Here is a 19,376-nt window from a genome sequence, read left to right as displayed (position 1 = left end):
AAGTCTGTGTCCGGTTTTTTAACCAGCGACCAGATAACTTGCGAAATCGACAAACAACACTGGTCGTGAGCTATGTTTTAGCTCCAGTTTTAGTCGTACATTGCAAAAATCATTGCGTGCAACTTAAATAAGAAAACTAATGAAAATCAACTCAGAAAGAAAACGGAGTCAAACGTAAAAACAAGTTGAGGACAAAATCAATAACGAAACACCGGCTTTAATTAGTCATCTTTTGCTATCTGTAAGTGGAAAGGCGATAAGGTAACATTTGGGTCAAAAGAATTCAATTACAAGCCCAAAGTGCAGCGGCACTCAGTTCAGTAATTGCATTTTGCTAAATCAGCTAAACACATGTGTGCTTCCTATCAGAAGGTTCGTTCTGCGTACCTGTGTAGGTTCTCTTCAGAGCTGCGCCAGCCACAAAAGTAGAAAAAGTACCTAAGGTAAAAACGACTTGCGGTACAACAATTACAGCTCGTCCTTAACCTTCGTTTTTTTTTTTTTAATGAAATTCTTTATACGATTTTCATAAGATCTAAGAACTGATTCTCAAAAACAGAAATTTCAAATTATTTTTAAAAACCAGTTCAAAATTTCGTAATCAAAAGACCATAGTTCTTATATTATGTTAGTATTTCCCATCACTAGTCCTATGCTCCAGTCTACTAGGCTCGCAAATATTTCCTTAACTTTGTAGGCCAGTGTAGCTGGCAAACAGCGCCAGAATTGAACAACAAAAGCATATCAGAATCAGAAGCCACTATTCTCGGTCTCTCCTCGATTTTCGCTGTTTGCTCCCTGTGATCGCTGTGAACTTGGCGTGATAAGGGGCTCCGGCTCCTCCTGCAATCGAGAAAGCCCGCTGTTTGCGCCACCCGGCGAACACCAATCAGTCGATGGGAGTGCTCCGCTGCAATAGCAATTAGCCACTAACCTTCTGCCAGCTCTTCAGGTGCCATTCCCCTTCCTCCAGCTCCTCAGGTGCCCCGCGCAAACAGAGTTATCTGGAGTGCCGCCCGCTGGAGAATATAAATTCCCTGGGTGCCCAAAGGCCAGGATTCAGTCGGTGCCACTAGCTCGCCATGTACGGAACGTGGGGCGTCTTTCTGGGCGGGATTCTCCTGCTGCAGGTTCTGCAATTATCCATGGGCCTCGATAATGGCCTGGCACTAAAGTGAGTATTAAGTTTTGATTGGATTCTAGGCCACTTAATTGAAATTCTGTCGATTTTAGGCCACCTATGGGCTGGATGTCCTGGGAACGGTGAGTAATCTTTACCAGCATCTCTCAACTAGATAAGATCATAAAGAATTATCATTACGTCTAACATTTAAAATGAAATGGAAATAAAAATTAGGCCTTGGCATGAACTTTTAGACTCGACGCATTTGTTTACTCAATTTCACTCACTAATATAAATATAGTATATTTAATGTTTCTTTGAATTTTTCATTATACGTGTTTTACTTACAGCTTCCGTTGCATTACCGACTGTAAACTGTATCCGGATGAGTGCATCAGGTAAATACCCAAAACCCAACTCAGATCCTTAAGTGTTCCATTACTCCTTGTTCATTTCCCCTGTTTCAGTGAAAAACTATTCCGAAGACATGCGGATCTCCTTGTTTCTGAAGGATATGCGGATGCTGGCTACGAGTACGTCATCATAGATGACTGCTGGCTGGAGAAGAATCGCGACAACGATACCCAGAAGCTGGTTCCGGACAGAAAGCGCTTTCCCAACGGCCTAAATGCTTTATCCGATCATGTAATTTAAAATATATAACTCTAGCCCTCCAGGCTGTCATACTAACACGAATGACTTGCAGATCCACTACCAGGGTCTGAAGTTTGGCTTGTACCAGGATTACGGCACCAACACCTGCGCTGGCTATCCCGGAGTGATCAAGCACATGAAGCTGGACGCACAGACCTTTGCGGATTGGGACGTGGACTACGTGAAGCTGGACGGCTGCTATGCCAATATCAGCGACATGGCTACGGGATATCCGGAGTTCGGACGCCTGCTCAATGAAACTGGTCGTCCGATGGTGTACTCCTGCAGTTGGCCCGCTTATCAGGAGGATGCAGGAGAAATGCCCGACTATGAGTCACTCAAGCAGCACTGTAATCTGTGGCGCAACTGGGACGACATCGAAGACTCGCTCGAGTCCCTCATGCAGATCATAGACTACTTTGCCAAGAATCAGGACAGGATTCAGCCGCATGGCGGACCAGGACACTGGAACGATCCCGATATGCTGCTGCTGGGAAACTACGGCTTGAGTTACGATCAAAGCAAGCTGCAGATGGCCATTTGGGCCATTATGGCGGCACCTCTAATTATGTCCAATGATCTGGCTGCAGTGCGTCCCGAAATCAAGGCTATACTGCAGAATCGGTTGGTTCAGCTTCGATATCTTATCTTTTTAGACTTATTGGTAAACTATTGTTCATTGCAGTGCGGTTATTGCTGTGGACCAGGATGAGCTGGGCATCCAGGGCCGTCGTGTTTTGTCCCGCAACCAAATCGAAGTCTGGAAACGTCCCATTACGCCAGTAACCAAGAGTGGACATCACTCCTATGCCGTCGCCTTCGTCAGTCGCCGAGATGATGGCGCTCCCTACAGGATCCCCTTCACGGTCAAGGAGTTCGGACTGACGAATCCAAATGGTTATAATGTGCAGGATCTATACGATGTCAGCAACAAGTTGGGCATCTTCCAGTCGGAGAGTCAGTTCATCACACGCGTCAATCCCAATGGTAAAATCCGTTGCAAAACCTTATCTAGCCCTGACTTACTTAATTTTCCCCACCCCCAGGCGTAACTTTCTACAAGTTTACAGCGTTGTAAGCCCAAGATATGCAAATCAGCCGCTGCCATCAAATCGAATATGCTCTTATATACACACTATTTCCACATTGTCCATCGACGTTGCATCGGTGATCTGTGTAATAAGTTAATTCCGACAATAAATAACAGGTAATCACAGAAGAGTTCGACTTTGTTGATTTTTATTGTTTGTTAAACAATTGATTGTGTGCATTACACACAGGTATAAGTATTGTACAATTATAGGCATAGATTGCAGTACCGACGCTAGTTAAGACTTGTTCCATGATATAAATAAGGTCTGATTGGATGAAAGAGTTAATTCGCAAGCTTGTATAAATAAGAAGTTTAGTAGTATATACGCGACAAGGACCCGGATAAGAGCAAAAGGAATGCGACCCATTGGGATCACACCAGTTATAAATAGATACCATCTACAGCTACAGCTTACATGTGTTTGGTCGAGAGAGTTAGAGTTATTGTCAAGTTGTAGGCGAAACCGAAACCAAACCGAAGGAACCATAGCCCGGGGTTAGTGCACCCCATTGCTGATGGTCGGCGTGCGCTCGTAGGTGCGTCGATGCAGCGCATCCACATCCTTCAGATAGTAGGTGCCGGGAAACAGTGCAGAGATGCTGCCCGTAGGCGTGTAGGGCGCCGCATGGTTGTTCTTCTCCCGCACCTCCATCAACGCGGAGAACTGCTCGGGCGCAACCTTCTCCCGTGAATTTAGCAATGGCTGCACGTATTCCAGCTTCGAGACAAACTTTTCGAAAGCAGCCGCATCCTGGGTCACGCTTATCGAGTACATGGAAGCAGCCAGTCCGGATCCGTAGGAGAACAGTCCAATGCGCTTTCCTACCAGCTCCTGGGCTGGTCCGCCAATCAACAGAGACACCAAGCCGGAGTACACCGAGGGCGTGTACATATTGCCCACTTGGTTGGCCAGCAGCAGCGATTTCTTGGTCTTGCTGGCAAAGATGTCGGCGGACTGCGTCATGAAGGCCTTCTCCACATCGCGATCGAAGTAGGTGCTCTCCAGGGTGGCGGTATTGAAGCGTTCCAGTTCGGGAAACTGCTTCGTTCGCTCCTCCTCGCTGCTCAGCAGGAAATCGTTGAAGCTCAGGCGACCCACAGACTTTTGCACCAACTTGCAGAAGGGTGTGTGGAATAGGATAGCATCGAAGGTGCTCAGGCTGGCCGGCTGCTTGGAACTATCCTTCTGCTGCTGGTCGAACTTCTTGCGATACAGCCTGTAGCAGGTGTCCAGAGCAGAAAGATAGCACTGGATAGACAGCTTTCCATCTACCGTGGGATATTCAGAGCTGAGGTCCGGCTTGTAAAAGTCGTAGGCGTGCTCCATGTGCGTGGCGCGTAGTCCACGATCGAGGATAAGCGGCGCATTTGGACCCACCAGCATAGCCACAGCACCCGCACCGCCAGTTGGGCGCGCTGCACCCTTGGCGTACACGGCGATATCAGCACAAACGGCCAAAGCCAGGCGGCCGTCCCAGCTGGAAGATTCCACCCAATTGACGGCATTGAAGAGCGCCGCCGTGCCGCCGTAACAGGCGTTTGTGGTGTCGATGCCCTCGATGTCGGTGTTTCCGCTCTCGGCGAACAGCTGCATCAGAACGGACTTCACCGACTTGGACTTGTCCACAATGGTCTCGGTTCCCACCTCCAGTCGTCCGATCTCCGAGTGCTTCACATGGTGTCGCTCCAGCAGGCGACTCACAACCGTCAGGCAGAGAGAGTTGACATCCTCGCGGTCCGAGCAGAAGCCCATCTTGGCCTGGCCCAGGCCAATTGTGTACTTGCCCGCGGAGGCACCATCGAAGGTCTCCAGCTCCGTCTGGTCCACGTACTGGGAGGGGAAGAGAATCTCGATGGCGCGTATGCCAACGTTCTCGGGCCAGTGGGATGCCATGATTGTATCCGGTTATCTATTTAATCCTGAGCTCTGTAAGAGAGACAATCGGGATACTTTTAGTGGGAGCTTCGGTATGAGATTAAATATTTAATTCAATATCTTTGTTATATACAACTAAACCAATCCCTATTTGCGTTTGGAAATTGCTTCAGTAAGTTGAAGCTAAGGCCTTGTTTAGTTTAATTTAAGCAGAGTTCTCGATGTGGCCCGAATTCCACTGCCAATTGGCATTGGGAAACTTTCTCCCCGCGCAATCACGACGTATTTATAATGCTTACAAATTGGACGAGGGCAGAGACAACCTGTTGCACGCTCGAGCTGCGTTGGACGTGTGTAAGCCAGTGACTTTGGCTGCGGCTGAAGAAGTCATCAAAGTCTGCCAGCCAGAGGCCCCCGTCTTGGGGGCCAACTGATTTCCCTGGCTGAGAAACTGAGCATGCAGAGAGAGAGAGAGCCGCCGGAGCGGAGAAAGTTTCCCCCGCTCAGGCGAGCTCCACAAAAGAGAACACTAAACCGCTGTGAAGTAAGCCAAAACACACGCATCGCAATAAATGTAAGCCAACAAGACAAGCCCAAAGAGCCAAAGGGACAGGGGCGTGGATGCTGCGGCTACACGCAGAGAATTTATGATGAATTATATATATTTTACAATAGATAATCATTTCTATTAAACTTCTTTTGTCGGAGAACAAGCTACAAAAATATGTTTTCTTCAAGAGAAACATCTTAATAATGATTACTTTAGCACAATAACTCGTTTTTCAAAACCGCTTCCCTTGAAACATCTAAATTTTCACACATTTTAATTTCAGTTAGGTGCAAATTCTAATTAAAGCAAAATAATGATCGAACTATTATGATTTTCAATCGAAATAGAATGGAATTTTGCTCGGTGGAGCATTGTGGGACAGCCTGGGAGCGTCTTCACCCATAAGTGGGTCATGCCCACCAAGCACCAAGCACCAACCACCACTCTCCCTCAATCACACGCGTCCATATTGTATAACCGATAAGAGGTGCGAGTGTGGCCCAAACCCGAAAAGCGGTTGACATGTTTACCGTTACGTTTAGCACCTGCGACTACTGGCCTATTGACTATAGGTTTTCACTTTTCGGCCCGGAACTTAGTGGATTTGTGGAAAAAAGGCTGGGTAGCGCGAAGCTCACTCGATCGGATCTCTCCGCGGACTGACGGCACTCGAGGCGCTGCACTGGCATATGAATATGACCATGACGACGGAATTGGCAGTGGAGAAGCAGCCACCTAGCCACGAAGCCACCTAGCCGCCGAGCAAACACAGAGGCGAGAACTTCGGGGGAATAGGCGCTGTAAGTCAATGCCAATTGCTGAAAGCGCTCGGCGAACAAATAGCGATCGTGCATAATTACGGGAAATATTTATCGCACAGATACGGCCAGCGAGCACGAAACACAATCGTCGGGGGCTAAGAAGCCGCCGGACTATATATGTAGATATGCACATGGATGGCCTGTTGCGATGGGGTAAAGATCAAAGGCTGACCATCGCTGATAAGGCCGGAACAAAGCGGCTTCCTTAAAAATGCCACCGAATAGAATGGACACTATTTCCATTTCAGTGACAAAAGCTGGGAAGTGACATCCACTAGCTTTTCTCCCTTAGGAATTAACAACAGAAATATATTTATAATTTAAATTCTACTAATTTTCCTACTGGTATAACCTAAATTGGATTATCATATTTTTCGAACACTATCTTCAAACGTGATTCCAAATCACCTAAACCCAATTGGTAATTGATAAAATATTCCATAGAAATCACTTAAAATAAGTTGATAACAAGAAGTAATTGTGATATTACTTGAGTGGTAGTTAAGTTAATTAATACCGTTTAGTTAAAGTAAGCAAAATTAACAAATAAGGGAATATTTTGTCCTATTGTGTAAGAGTATGATTCATTATCTAAAGTCATGAAACTCTAATTTCAAGCAATTTGAGCGATTTAAGTCATTAATTCCTCGAGTGCCTGCGTGGAATAAAGCCCACCCGGTGTTCCTAAGCAGCCCGTGGATTTAAGTATGGAAATGGATGCGCTGTTTATGCGGAAAAGGAGCCATCGAGGGGAGGAGTAGGGGGCACTGTTGTGGTTTTGTGCGCTTATTTTTAGCACTTCGGTATTGGGAAATATTTGAATAAACATTTCCTGGAACTGCTGCGCACTTGGCTAATTGTTTGCTCTTGAGTCATTCTTTTTTTTCGGCTGCAGGAGGGTGTGGAGCGGGGGAGGAGGAGGTCAAAGGTCGGGATGCTCCCGACATAAATACACGTGTATTTGAGAGCCGGGAGATAAGCATAGTTTAGGGGTCAGGATTATGAAACTGGTCTATGGGGCGAAACATATCACTGGAAGTTGATAATTTCCCGATCTACACTATTACACACGGCTGGAAAAACACTGTGAAACAGCTTTTCTCGATTTACAATAACCAATCCTAGTTGCACACATATTATGTTCCTCCGACTTCTGGTTACATCAGCGTCCAAGCTGACCACCTGCCACGCCCACAGCCCTCATCCAGCGCAACACGAACAGTACTCGCACTCGCAATCAACTTACTTGCTAATATTAATGGTCCAGGGCGGGCGATATGTTTAAAACTAAACTAATCTGGAATAAAATTAAGCAATGAAACTGCGGCACCTTAGCCGCAGGCAGTGTTGGAGAGCGCGCGGCGCTGGAACAGCTGCTGGCGGAGTCAGCTGTTTGGCTCGCTTGCTAGGCAACACTGGCGCCATCACGTGAATCTCGTGGGCATTGTGAACTGTCACTTTTTTCGCCAGCGCTTTTCTCACCACACAATTTCGTTCGCATTTGTGGGTGGCGGCGGTCGATTTGCGCTGATTTTTTGGCAAAGAAAAACGCACTTGCTGTTTTCAGATAGCACAAAAAGCACACCAGTTTCGTTTGCAATCAACCAGAGTCGCTGAAAAGTAAGTGCCAACCGTAAGGAATAGTTAATTCGGCGGGTTTTCCACGTCGCCGTGAAAAGTGCAAAAGTTACCCCCCCCTGACGAAAAAAGACCGATTACTACATCGCAGTAGGTCTGCTGACCAGGGAAAGTGCGCAAATCTCTTGTAGATTATTGAAGATAGTGAGAAAATTAGTTTTTGCAATGTGGCTATGATTTTTTGTCGAAGCAGTGTGACCCTGAAAATAAGAGTTCGCCAGTTTGTTGCGTTTCGTTCGACGGCAGATTGCTGCGAGGTCTGCGGATGTATCTGGAAATATCCAGCTGATGATCGTGTGGGCTAAGGGCGGGGAGTCGGGAAAATGTGTGAAAAGTGTTTTGGTTTTTGTGCTTAAATGAAAAACCCGTGAGCAGCGGAAAATTATCGATCGAAAAACTGTCATGTGACTGTCAACGAACAGCTGACATTGCAAGAGCAACTCACCACAGCGAGTGGTGAAAAGAGCACAAGAGTCGCTTGGAAATACGAAAGAGAACACATAATTCTCTTTCGCTCTTTGGGTAAACAAAATAAGTTGGAAAATTTTGTTTAAAAATTGAATTACTTTTCGGTTATTTTGCCACAAGGCACGTATTTCGCTGATTAATAGATCGTGTTGTGCGAAAACAAGCAAATACACTTTGATGCGCTGCACGAGGATTAATAAATAATCGTATTGCGTGCAACAAGGACCTTGATGAAAACCAAGCACATTTATTCTACATGATATATATACTCTACGAAACTGTAGGCAAAACTCAAACACGGCCAATGGCCAATAAGGCGGAAATTCAAATGGCCAAACAGCTGCTGGAATTCCAGCGCGTGCTTATCTGTATGTCTGTGTGCAAGGTCTCCTGAGCCACCCACTTTCACCCACCCGGTGCCAGCCACATCCCACCCACATTCCACCCCCCGGCAAGCACATTATTATTAATTAATTTGGGCGCACACCCACTGCGGCGAGGATATCGTCAAAACTTTGTTTTCCTCCTTTGTTCCATTTTTTATTGTCTTTTGTTTTCGTCGCTGCAATTTCCTGTATTGGATTTGGACTACCCCAACTGGATGTGTATCTAGATTTGGATATGGGTTTGAGTATGGGCTTGGGATCGGGATATGGATTAGGTCCTGGACCCCAGGCCCTCTCCATTAGCGCCAGCCGTTGGCCAGTCAGACTGTCTCCATTCGCCTGGCGACGCGTTGGCTGGAGCCCTCCGCTCATCGTCCCTCGGTCCTCTATCCTCGCATTTCCTCTTGGACTCGGGCCAATCCACGTCATCAGTTCAACATGAACATGGCAGCATAACAGTCGGTAACTCCTGCTCGTCGTCCTCCCTATCTGCCCATATATCTATCTATCTATCTATTTGGCCCGCAGCAACTTGACTTTCGCTGCTAAAAATAAACATATGTACGTAGTTGTGCACTGAAAAAAAAACGTGCTAAGTACTCTGTCATTGCTATTCCGCAAGTCACCTTATGGGGTACGAGTATAATGAGCATATGTTACAGCCTAAACATGAGGGGTTAATTATCATGGGCTACATTCTGCCATTAGATCATCACTACAGCCATTACTAAAATCTGAACTTTTATACCTAGATAAATTAGATAATAACATTCACATATCAATTTCGTATCATTTTAACATGTCACGAATCATAGTATGGATATTCAGTTTGAAAGCATTTGGACCTTTGATTACGCTGAAAAGGATGCACAACATATATACTTATACAATAATGTTTATCTCCGAATTGAGCATATAAATATATTTTTAATACGTGTACCAAGTGATCTTGCAAAAATGAACTTCTAATTTGACTGATCACCTGGTTATGTCATTCTTAACCTTCGTTTAGATGCCAAATTATATTTTATAGCCTCGGGTGATATTTTTTCTTTGCGTGTTTCCATATCCCATTTACCATTCCTCGTTGTCTGTTGCCAGGATTGTTGCTGTTGTCACTCCCGCCCCCTCCAGTTGTTGTCCTTGTTGCTACTCCCGACGCTTCCTGGGCGAGGACAATGCACTGCCTTGACTTTTGATGGGGCAGGAGGAGGAAGGCGGATCTGGAGACGGAGCCGGGGAGCTGGGCTGTTGTCACTCCTTGGGCTCGTGTTTTGTTTTCGTGTCTCTTTGTGAAGGCCATCATGGTGGTTATGTAATAACAGTGCCGACCATAGGCCGAAATTGGGTAAAGTTAGATTTATATCTCGTGGCGTTTGCTGTGTGATTACTCATACGCCCTGTGGCAGGAGCAAACAGAGGAGTAGCGACGCTAGGAGTCAGCGACACTTGCCCAAATTGAGCACTCGTTTTGGTTTTGGGCCATGGCGCCTTTTTCCTTTACTGCCTTCCGTGCCTTCCGTGCGGCTTCGTCATCACAACCGGACGGATTCGTGTTCGGCTGACGAACCGGATCGCAGATACTTCGGCCGTTGGCTTTTTCGACTTCCATGGCATCTGGTCGTTAGGCCAGCCGTCATTCGGCAACGAACCACCGACATAGAAGCACGTCAGCATGTGGCACAACCGGAGAAAGTAGGAAAAACAAACGGAGTAGAGGAAAAGCCCAAAAAAACGAACGACGGCCAGGGAAAAATGCCAAAAAACCTGGTGGAAAAGTTCCTAACCATTCTGTTGAGACGCAAGGAGTGCTAGGATCAAGTGTTTGTGTAAGCAACGAGGCCTGTACAGTGTACACATGTACATATACACCATCGAAACATAGACAAACTGGCGCTGGACTGTCTGGCGCCAGAGTTTGGGGTTGTGATGGTTCCATTCGGGGAAATGGTTCATTTGTCTGGGGAAAGTGCACTTTTCAGGGCTCGATCATATACATATATCTACGATTCAGTTGTCCGATGGACAGTGTTAATTAAATTTTCATCGGCAGAAACTTTCGAGTCATTCAATCGATAGGAGGAGTTACATAAATTTGGAGGGGGTAATCGATTTAGCAAGGTCACAGACAAATTGACTCCGACTTTTACTCACTCCCCAATTTATTCACCCCTCGAATAGCCATCAAGATGATGTCGGAATACTGGATTATCTCGGCCCCTGGCGACAAGACCTGCCAGCAGACATACGACACGATGAACAACCTGACCAGCAAGCAACACAACCTGTGCAACAACTACAAGTTCCATATTCCAGATCTTAAGGTAAGTTTATTGTATAGTGACGTAACTGAAGTGGAATATTTTTGGGTGTACTCATACCAACATCTAACCACTACCAGGTGGGCACCCTCGACCAACTGGTGGGCCTCTCCGACGATCTGGGCAAACTGGACACCTATGTGGAGCAGATCACCCGCAAGGTGGCCAACTACCTGGGCGAGGTGCTCGAGGATCAGCGGGACAAGCTGCACGAGAACCTGATGGCCAACAACAGTAAGTCGTCTGCCTGCCACCACTTAAGTTGTATTAGCCTAGCTTAGTCTAGCTTAGCTTAGTTCCGTTTAGTTTAGTTTAGTTTAGTTTTAGTTGACGTGGTTAGGTGATGCCTGTCCCGAGTCACGAATCTATATCGTTTTGGTTCTTTAGTTATTTCTAAGCAGTTCTTCTGACCGTAGTCACTTTTGAATCGGAATGCTCAGATATAATCGTACCATGTGTATTGCCCACATCTATTGTTTACCCACAACTATTCTGTACTAACTAACAAACAAGAGTGAGACCTTAATCGAAATCCTCCTTTCCCAGCCATCGAGGGGCTGCAAAGAACTCGGTTACTATGGAATGTTTTGATCTATCTATGTCTCTATGTGAGAAAAGCTCAACCTGACTAACACGAATACCGTCTATTTCAATCACGACTTTAAAATACCTTTCCAGTAGTTCAAGATTATGCGAGAAACAGATTTAAAAACTAATCGATTTTCAGCCGAAGCCCTTCGGCCCTACATTTATTTGGTTCGAGTTTCTAGTTTCTAGGCCTTTTACTTTTTTCGTTCCCTAACATTTATTTTCCTTTACACTCCTGGGTTTCTTATGATTTTGATTTGATCCGTTTCGTTTATGTTATCTTTTGATTTCTATTGAACTCATGCGCACAATCATCACCACTGATAAAAAAAGAAGGATATTTCGTAGGCATCTAGCTCAAGTTGATCTAAAAAGATACAGTGCCATCAAACAACAATGGAATTAAACTTTGCGGCCAACAAAAAACTTCTAAATAGTTGAAATTGAAACGAAAGAAAAAAAAAAGAGAAATGTTGAAATTAGCCGAATGGGAATTTGCGTTGTTTATTTTGTGTTGCGTTTGTTGTACAATTTAATGCGCACCGACCTCACACACTATATAAATCTAAAACTATTCTATACTATGCCAGCTAAACAACCCACACAGATACACACACACACCAGCGTATTTTTGGCCCCACTCAAGGGCGCCCAAATCCCCGGTCAACTACTCCATTGCGTTGGTCGAAGGTTGCCCCTGAAAATGAAATATATACATATATAATATATCAAAAACCATGACAAACAATAGAAATACACTCACTCACACACGCTGAAGGAGTACAGTGAACACTTTGTATATTTTACATGAATTGTTGTACGTTTCTTTTCGGTTTTCGATACGATTGAGTTGGACAAGTTATTTGTGGTTTTCCGTCATTTGAAAGCCCATTAGTTTTTAAATCATTCACCGCAAAAAATAGAACGATAAAAACGATACAATGAAGATGAAGGAAAGCTAATGTGTAAAGATATAGACCCATAAACTGCATATATAAAAATCTATATATATATATAAATACTTGACTATGAACTTTTGCGCGAGTGTCGTTCCCTCATACATATTTCTTAATTTTTATTTCGAGTTTACATGTACTATGATTTGTATAAATAACTTTGTAAGTGCGAGCGTCTTAAAGATGCCCGACTTTTGTACTGTACATATATGTTTTAACTATATAGACTGTTGTAATTGTTGTCTGTGTGTGTGCGCGTGTGTGCCTGCAGTGTGTGCGTGTGTGTATCTGTGTTGTCTCATTTCCTCACCTGCATCGAATCGCTTGGAAAAACGCTTATTTCTGTACCATTTTCCACCCGAAAAACCCACTCACACACACAGCCAAAGTGCGGAGATGCACCTCAAAGGACCTTTTTCCGCCGAACAAGTGTGTGTGTGTGTGCGGGCGTCAGTGTGTCTGTGTGTGTGTACCCCTGCACCTGTTCATGCGCCTTTCACATCCACCGCAATTCGCTAATTGGGAAAGATGGGAGATACTCGCAATTAGAGCTAATTGGTAAAGTGTGGAGCACACGAAAAAGTTGACAAAGAAACGCTTTTACACTGCAAACAAAATAATCGAGTACCAGAAAACGCCCAAAATGAAAGCACAAAATGAGACGCAAACATCTATCAGCCCTGGGATCACTGAAATTCCCCAATTACATTTTTTTTGTTCCACTGTTGTTCATGGGATGCCATTCACTTCCGTTTCCGTTTCGCACACATATATACATTTCTCCAAGAAAACCAAAACCCAATAAGCACACATGAGTTTCAAGTTATTTACATTTTTCTCATATGATTTTCCTTATTTATTTATACGATATTTACAAAACGATAAGTATAATTTTGGTTTCGCTTTTGGTTGATGGATCGTAACGATCGTAGCGATGATTACCCAGATATCTTCGGTTTTAGAGTTATGATAGCAGTTGATCGTGATATTAGATAGGCAGAGCGTGAGGTTTAGCCCCTAAATGTATGCTACGTAGTTTTACTTATAATTTATTTCGACCGTCCCGCCCGGAAATTGAGCCGAACCAATCGGAAGGGAAACCCTAACTAAGACTAAGTCTGCAACCAAATCTAAATGCCTTGTGTTGTATTGTCTGTATCGGTAATCGAATCGCCAACAAAAAAATAAACGACACCCAAACATCATCTCAAACCGAAACCCGATCGCCATCCGAATGAATCCTGTGAACCGCCCCGAATTCCGGCACGCGAATCCCGAACGAATCTTGCGCGGATGCAGGTCCTGGGCCACCCGACGACAGCATGCCGTGTCGCCACCACCAGCGCATCAAGCATCTCAGCCTGCGACACCAGCGAAAACACCAGCACACGCACCACCAAAACAAACCCCAACACTACCATCACCACCACCATCACCACCAGCTGCCGCAGGATCTCAAGGGTAAATCCGCAGCCACCTGTTCTCCCGCCACTCCTCCTGCGCCTGCGTCTGCACCACCCAATCTTCCGCCTGCCTGTGCCTGCGATGTCCTTGCGCCAGGATCCCTAACCGGCGGCAGCCTGACTAACCTGTCCACGGGTCACGAGCCGGAGACGGAGCCGGAGTTCGACGCCTGTCCGTGCGATGAGTGCTTCGCCTGTGCCCCGCCCAGCACAAGTGCCACGGCCAGCACGCTGCTGGCGGATGAGTGCTACTCCCAGACGGCCTCCTCCATGCTCAGTGCCACACGGTGTGCACTGTCCACGGTGGCGGCGATAGCCACTGGGAGCGGTTTGGGCAATGGCCCGAGCACCAGTGCCGCGGCCGCTGCAGCTGCATCCAACTCCTCCGGCGGCGGCGGTGGAGGGGGGCCCGCCTCCTGCTCGACGCTCTGCTCCTCGGCATACTTCTCCACGTCGGCGCCCACGACCAGCAGCTCGGTGCACAGCAGCATGTCCCGCTCTAACAGCAAGCGGCTGAATAACAACACTTGCAGCATCAACAATAACAAGCTCAGCTTCCGCAGCGGCAGCCATGTGAGCCAGCTGCATTTGGCCACGCAGCAAACGCAGCATCATCATTCGCATCCGCATCAGCAACCGCATACCAATCCGCTGCAGTCGCCCGCACAAAAGTCCATGTCGGAGGACGAGGGCGATGCGTCAAATGCCCCCGAAGATGGGGAAACGGACGAGGACCCCAAGAGTCCGCACAGTGTGCAGTCCGATCTGTCGGACGCCTTCGACTGGTGGTTCAATAAGCCCAAGCGTAACTCTAAGAAGAGCAGGTATCTTATCATCGCATTACCTACTTTGTAGAACGTTGCCAAATCGCCAGCACCCCAGACAAAAAAAAAAAAAAAAAAAAAAAAAAAAACCAAACCAAAACCAGAATATATAAAAGCCAGTCACCCGCTGTCATCCCGCTAAAGCTATGCCAAATGAACACCACCTCCACAACCAACACCCAACTTATACAAAAGCCTCACACCAAACACGCTGTAAAAACACAAGATACAACACCACACACACACTGAAAACAATGGCGCACCCGCTTTGCCTGCCCTCATCAAAAAACTAAAAAACCAAACCAAACACCACACCACACCAGCAATATGAAACCCAGAAAATCCATATATGTTTGAGTTGATTAAGAACCAAGAACCGAGTCAAGTGCAATAATAATGTATTTCTTTTTTAAATCACTCCCCATCGACCATCGCACATTCGCATTTGCCCACCCATGATCACCATCACCATCGCCATTTCGCCACTCGCAATCCACATTGACAGTGCACAACAGCAACACGAGACAGCACAGCTGCAACACCAACAGACGACACAGCAACATGCAACACCACTGACCCCACAGAACCACAATCAATACCAGAAACCACAGAACCAATACCAAAACCAACACCTATCCAAAGCAATGACATTTTGGCATCAAGCATCGACCACACCGCGCTCTAGTTATCGCTCTTTCTTCAATTCTCTTGCCGATCAAATTTATAGCAAACGTTCTACACCGAGTCAATTAAATATAAACAATGGATTTAATTTAACACCAACACATAGATCGTCTCCAGTGAGTAGTTGTTGTGGCAGTAGTAGCCAGGGGCGATCCAGTCCGGACACGGATCCCGCCGAGCCGCCCGAGTTTCCGCTGAGTCCAGGTTAGCATGCCCCGGGTTGGTCTCGTTCCCATCCGAACCGAACCGACCCAATCCCTCTTCTAGTTACATATATCGTCTATGCAGATCTCTTGATCTCGACGTTGACATATACCTACTATGTGTGTACATGTTGATGTTGCCGTTGCTCTTCCGTTTCCGTTTCCTTTTAGTTCATCCTTATTTTCTCTGATTATGATTATGATCTGATCTGATTCTGATTTCTACTTATTGTTTCTTGAGCAACTTGATGTTTCCCGACACCACCACCTATCTGAACCACTCCACCTTCTTTGATCGTCGTCCACTGTCGGAAGTTAACTGCAAACGCAGACGAGTTCTCGTTTCCGTTTCCGTTTCAGTTTCAGTTTCGATATTTTTGTTAAAGCAACTATTTCTCCCAGTGATCGTATCGAAGTTCTTCCTTCTTTCGCCACTTTTGATTTGCCTTTCTCTACTTTCTCTGTGGTATTTGCAAACGCCTTTTGTTTGCGCTTTCGTTTTGCTTTCCCGCGATTTGACTATGAATATTTCAGTATATATGAACACACGGATCTGTTGATTATTTGTACCAGTGTAAAAGTGTAAAAGCGATTATGTTGTTCTTTCAGTGTACGCTCACCAAATCACCAAATGTTGTTCTGCGCTCCACATCATTACAGCCACGACTAACGCCGATTCCCATTAAGCTATATACTACTCAGTCAGCTATGTCACCTCAAAAACAAAATAAAAATCACGATAATAATTTTTAAAACTGCAGCTTTGCCCAGCGCCAAATGTTGATCAATCTCTGAGTTCCTGTTCGCTTTGTTTTTGCATTATACTTTTGTCTCTTGAGTGTCTATATACATATATATAAATACTTATCACACAGCATTATGATTTCAAAGTCCAGCTAACGTGTTGTGCCGTATGACACGCAAGGTATTTCCAATTGCGACTAATATGCGTAGTCCAAAATTCCCCACAATCCTCGTAGCCTATGTAAATGCATCCGAAAATTGCTCGTTCCTTGTTACTATAATCCTTATGTGTATATCCTGTACGTACGTGTGTATGTGTGTGCCTGTGTGTCTGAGTAAATTTATGTATTTTATGTGTACGTAATAACTAACTAATCTGCATTTTTCAGTTACCTTATTTACTTTACTTATACTTGTATAACTCTAATTTAAAATAGCTTTCGAGCCTAGTTTCCTTCAAACTAATTCAATACGATTTTTAGATCAATTACTATTACTATGTATTTTTTCAATTTCGTTTTGTACTTAAACATTAATTGAACAACCCGTTTGTTCAGCTAGTCAACTAAGAAAATTAGCGTACTTTGTGCCAGTCAGACTTAACTAACACCGATTTTCCATCGCATCGATCATCAATAGCCGAACTACCCCAGTACTTGACCCGCTTCCAATGGGACATGGCCAAGTATCCGATCAAGCAGTCGCTGCGCAACATCGCTGACATTATCTCCAAGCAGATCGGTCAGATCGATGGCGATTTGAAGACCAAGTCGCAGGCCTATAACAACCTCAAGGGAAATCTGCAGAACCTGGAAAAGAAGAAGACGTAAGTGGCGATAAATAAGTACATTAACTTTATAAATATTAATATCCGCGCTTTATAGTGGCAGTCTGCTGACCAGGAATCTGGCTGATTTGGTCAAGAAGGAGCACTTCATCCTGGACTCGGAGTACCTGACCACCCTGCTGGTCATTGTACCCAAGTGAGTGTCATACAAGAACATTCCATTACAAGCTGATGATATTAATCACTACTTCACGCACAGGGTCATGGCTAATGACTGGCTGACCAACTACGAGAAGATCACCGACATGATCGTGCCCCGCTCGTCGCAGCTCATCCAGGAGGACGCCGACTACTGCCTGTTCAACGTGACGCTCTTCAAGAAGGTTGCTGAGGAGTTCAAGCTGCACGCCCGCGAGCGCAAGTTCATTGTGCGCGACTTTGTGTACAACGAGGAGGAGCTGGCTGCCGGCAAGAACGAGATGACCAAGCTGATGACGGACAAGAAGAAGCAGTTTGTGCGTAGCCCACTGGGAGTGTGTGCCATGGGAAATCTGTTCTAATCTCAAATGCATTGCAGGGTCCTCTGGTTCGTTGGCTGAAGGTGAACTTCAGCGAGGCCTTCTGCGCCCTCATCCACGTCAAGGCGCTGCGCGTGTTTGTGGAATCCGTGCTGAGGTATATCATCGAGTTATAGCCATATTGCAATGTTTTATATGTAATTTGTGAACCCACAGATACGGACTGCCTGTTAACTTCCAGGCCATCTTGATCGAGCCCAACAAGAAGAGCGTGAAGCGTCTGCGCGATGTGCTCAACCAGCTGTATGGTCACTTGGATGGCGCCTCCGCCGGCGGTGCTGTCAGCAGTGCTGATGTGGGTTACACTCGATACCCAGTATTATCACCTAAACTAACAAGATTTTATTCCATTCTCTCCACAGAACGTAGACATCCCCGGCCTGGGCTTTGGCCAGTCCGAATACTTCCCCTATGTGTTCTACAAGGTCAACATCGATATGGTGGAGCAGGCCAAGGTCTAAGGTCGCCCGTCGCCCCCAACATTGCATACATCCAGCCACACAAAATACACTTTAATACAAAAAAAACAACCAACTTAAAAATCAGCTGAACCATTCGCAGACATCTAATGAAACAAAATTAATAGATTACTTTAAATAATTTTAGTCATTGTTATCTAATTATTGTTGTTATTTATGTTGCGCGTTGCCGATATCTGTTTCAAATCTACTTCCGGTTCGAGAAATCGAGGCGCGCCTAAATCAACCGAAATAAGTCCTTAAAGAAAAGAAAGAAAACTTTTGCAATAATCCCAGATCTTGTGGAACTTTCCGATTGTTCTTTTGTCCCCCCTTCAGTTAGCAAAGCAGTATTTTATGTTTTTCTTATGCCTTATATATGTTTATGATATGATGGAAGACCAGAGTGTTTAACCCGCAGCCAAATTTACATGCATTCTCCTTTTTTGTTCGTTTTTTGGTAGCTATACAATAAACATTTGAGTTACATTTTGTTTTACAACATTTTCGTCTCGTTTCGTGCTTGTGCTCCACCACTTGGTATCTGTATCCGTGACTAACAGCCAACATACAAACAACATGCCCAAAATAAATTTAAGCCCAAAAATGGTGTCGCAAATCGCAAACCGAACGTTCCCACGGAGCTAATTGTGCTAACAAATTTCCGATGCTATGGTACGTTTCGACTAAAGACAAACTAATAACCAACGGAAGTATTGTATTTATATAAATGTTGCCTAGAGATACGATCGAAAATCTAAAAGCAAAAAATCTGCGCGCTGTTTGCATACATTAATCGCTGAGAAGATCCGCTCGAGCCTGTTTGTTTAACCCCGCGTGTGCGATAGTTAACCCCATAAAACCCCAAAAAAAAAACAAAAACCATCAACAGCGATTGAGGGTCTACCACATGAGATATGAACAATAATATTCTATGCGTATGTAAAGTTTTTCAATAATTCCTATTGCTAAATCGAGAATTGTGTACCGAGTTGTAGGCGAAACGTGAGAGAGATACAGTATCTATATATAAATATTTTAAAGTTATGCATACTATGTGTAAAAATGAAACGAATGAAACCATGTAAATGTCATTGCGTTATATAAGGTGCAATTAAGCCATCCTTGTAAATAATTATAAAGAAAGAAAGACATTCCCAA

At 45.1% G+C, this 19,376-nt stretch overlaps 3 protein-coding genes across 14 annotated transcripts; 2 read left to right on the top strand and 1 right to left on the bottom strand.

Annotated features, from left to right (window-relative positions):
• Positions 1-87: 87 nt before the first annotated feature.
• On the top strand, positions 88-2,998 carry LOC6734760 (alpha-N-acetylgalactosaminidase). 2 transcript variants are annotated; one of them, XM_016181804.3, is made up of 8 exons: positions 88-241; positions 945-1,174; positions 1,234-1,263; positions 1,474-1,521; positions 1,591-1,768; positions 1,830-2,401; positions 2,463-2,764; positions 2,824-2,998. In XM_016181804.3, the coding sequence occupies exons 2-8, from the start codon at positions 1,083-1,085 to the stop codon at positions 2,853-2,855; spliced, it is 1,254 nt and encodes a 417-aa protein (XP_016027971.1). In that variant the 5' UTR covers positions 88-241; positions 945-1,082; the 3' UTR covers positions 2,856-2,998. The 2 variants fall into 2 exon arrangements, with proteins under 2 accessions (XP_016027971.1, XP_002081763.1); XM_002081727.4 differs by lacking the exon at positions 88-241 and having other exon boundaries at positions 710-1,174.
• Position 2,999: 1 nt separating this feature from the next.
• LOC27206175 (hydroxymethylglutaryl-CoA synthase 1) lies at positions 3,000-7,519 on the bottom strand. Of its 5 annotated transcripts, none has more exons than XM_016168217.3 (2): positions 7,364-7,519; positions 3,000-4,797 (listed from the first exon to the last, which is right to left on the bottom strand). In XM_016168217.3, exon 2 carries the CDS (start codon positions 4,762-4,764, stop codon positions 3,367-3,369), a length of 1,398 nt encoding a protein of 465 aa, XP_016027968.1. In that variant the 5' UTR covers positions 4,765-4,797; positions 7,364-7,519; the 3' UTR covers positions 3,000-3,366. The 5 variants fall into 5 exon arrangements, with proteins under 5 accessions (XP_016027968.1, XP_016027967.1, XP_016027970.1 ...); XM_016168216.2 differs by lacking the exon at positions 7,364-7,519 and adding an exon at positions 5,842-6,080; XM_016168219.2 differs by lacking the exon at positions 7,364-7,519 and adding an exon at positions 5,827-6,079.
• A 25-nt stretch (positions 7,520-7,544) lies between these two features.
• Positions 7,545-19,376, top strand: LOC6734758 (V-type proton ATPase subunit C). Of its 7 annotated transcripts, none has more exons than XM_039292196.2 (11): positions 7,565-7,737; positions 10,791-10,933; positions 11,011-11,164; positions 13,774-14,761; positions 15,267-15,649; positions 17,032-17,218; positions 17,277-17,375; positions 17,439-17,694; positions 17,757-17,854; positions 17,914-18,052; positions 18,120-19,376. In XM_039292196.2, exons 2-11 carry the CDS (start codon positions 10,799-10,801, stop codon positions 18,216-18,218), a joined length of 2,538 nt encoding a protein of 845 aa, XP_039148130.1. In that variant the 5' UTR covers positions 7,565-7,737; positions 10,791-10,798; the 3' UTR covers positions 18,219-19,376. The 7 variants fall into 7 exon arrangements, with proteins under 7 accessions (XP_044778546.1, XP_044778547.1, XP_039148130.1 ...); XM_044922609.1 differs by having other exon boundaries at positions 7,566-7,737; positions 15,489-15,649; XM_044922610.1 differs by having other exon boundaries at positions 7,567-7,737; positions 15,552-15,649.

The sequence above is a fragment of the Drosophila simulans genome, chromosome 2R (genome assembly GCF_016746395.2).
Source record: "Drosophila simulans strain w501 chromosome 2R, Prin_Dsim_3.1, whole genome shotgun sequence".
Taxonomy (NCBI): Eukaryota; Metazoa; Arthropoda; class Insecta; order Diptera; family Drosophilidae; genus Drosophila; species Drosophila simulans.
Note: the sequence above shows the minus strand (reverse complement) of the source record. Positions and strands in the feature narration are given on the sequence as shown.

Coding starts and splice junctions, on each gene's coding strand:
- LOC6734760 (XM_016181804.3), top strand. CDS start 1,083: ATGTACGGAACGTGGGGCGTCTTTCTGGGCGGGATTCTCCTGCTGCAG. Junction 1,264..1,473: donor GGCTGGATGTCCTGGGAACG/GTGAGTAATCTT, acceptor TTTTACTTACAG/CTTCCGTTGCATTACCGACT. Junction 1,769..1,829: donor TAAATGCTTTATCCGATCAT/GTAATTTAAAAT, acceptor AATGACTTGCAG/ATCCACTACCAGGGTCTGAA.
- LOC27206175 (XM_016168217.3), bottom strand. CDS start 4,764: ATGGCATCCCACTGGCCCGAGAACGTTGGCATACGCGCCATCGAGATT.
- LOC6734758 (XM_039292196.2), top strand. CDS start 10,799: ATGATGTCGGAATACTGGATTATCTCGGCCCCTGGCGACAAGACCTGC. Junction 17,376..17,438: donor CTGCTGGTCATTGTACCCAA/GTGAGTGTCATA, acceptor CTTCACGCACAG/GGTCATGGCTAATGACTGGC. Junction 17,855..17,913: donor TTTGTGGAATCCGTGCTGAG/GTATATCATCGA, acceptor GTGAACCCACAG/ATACGGACTGCCTGTTAACT.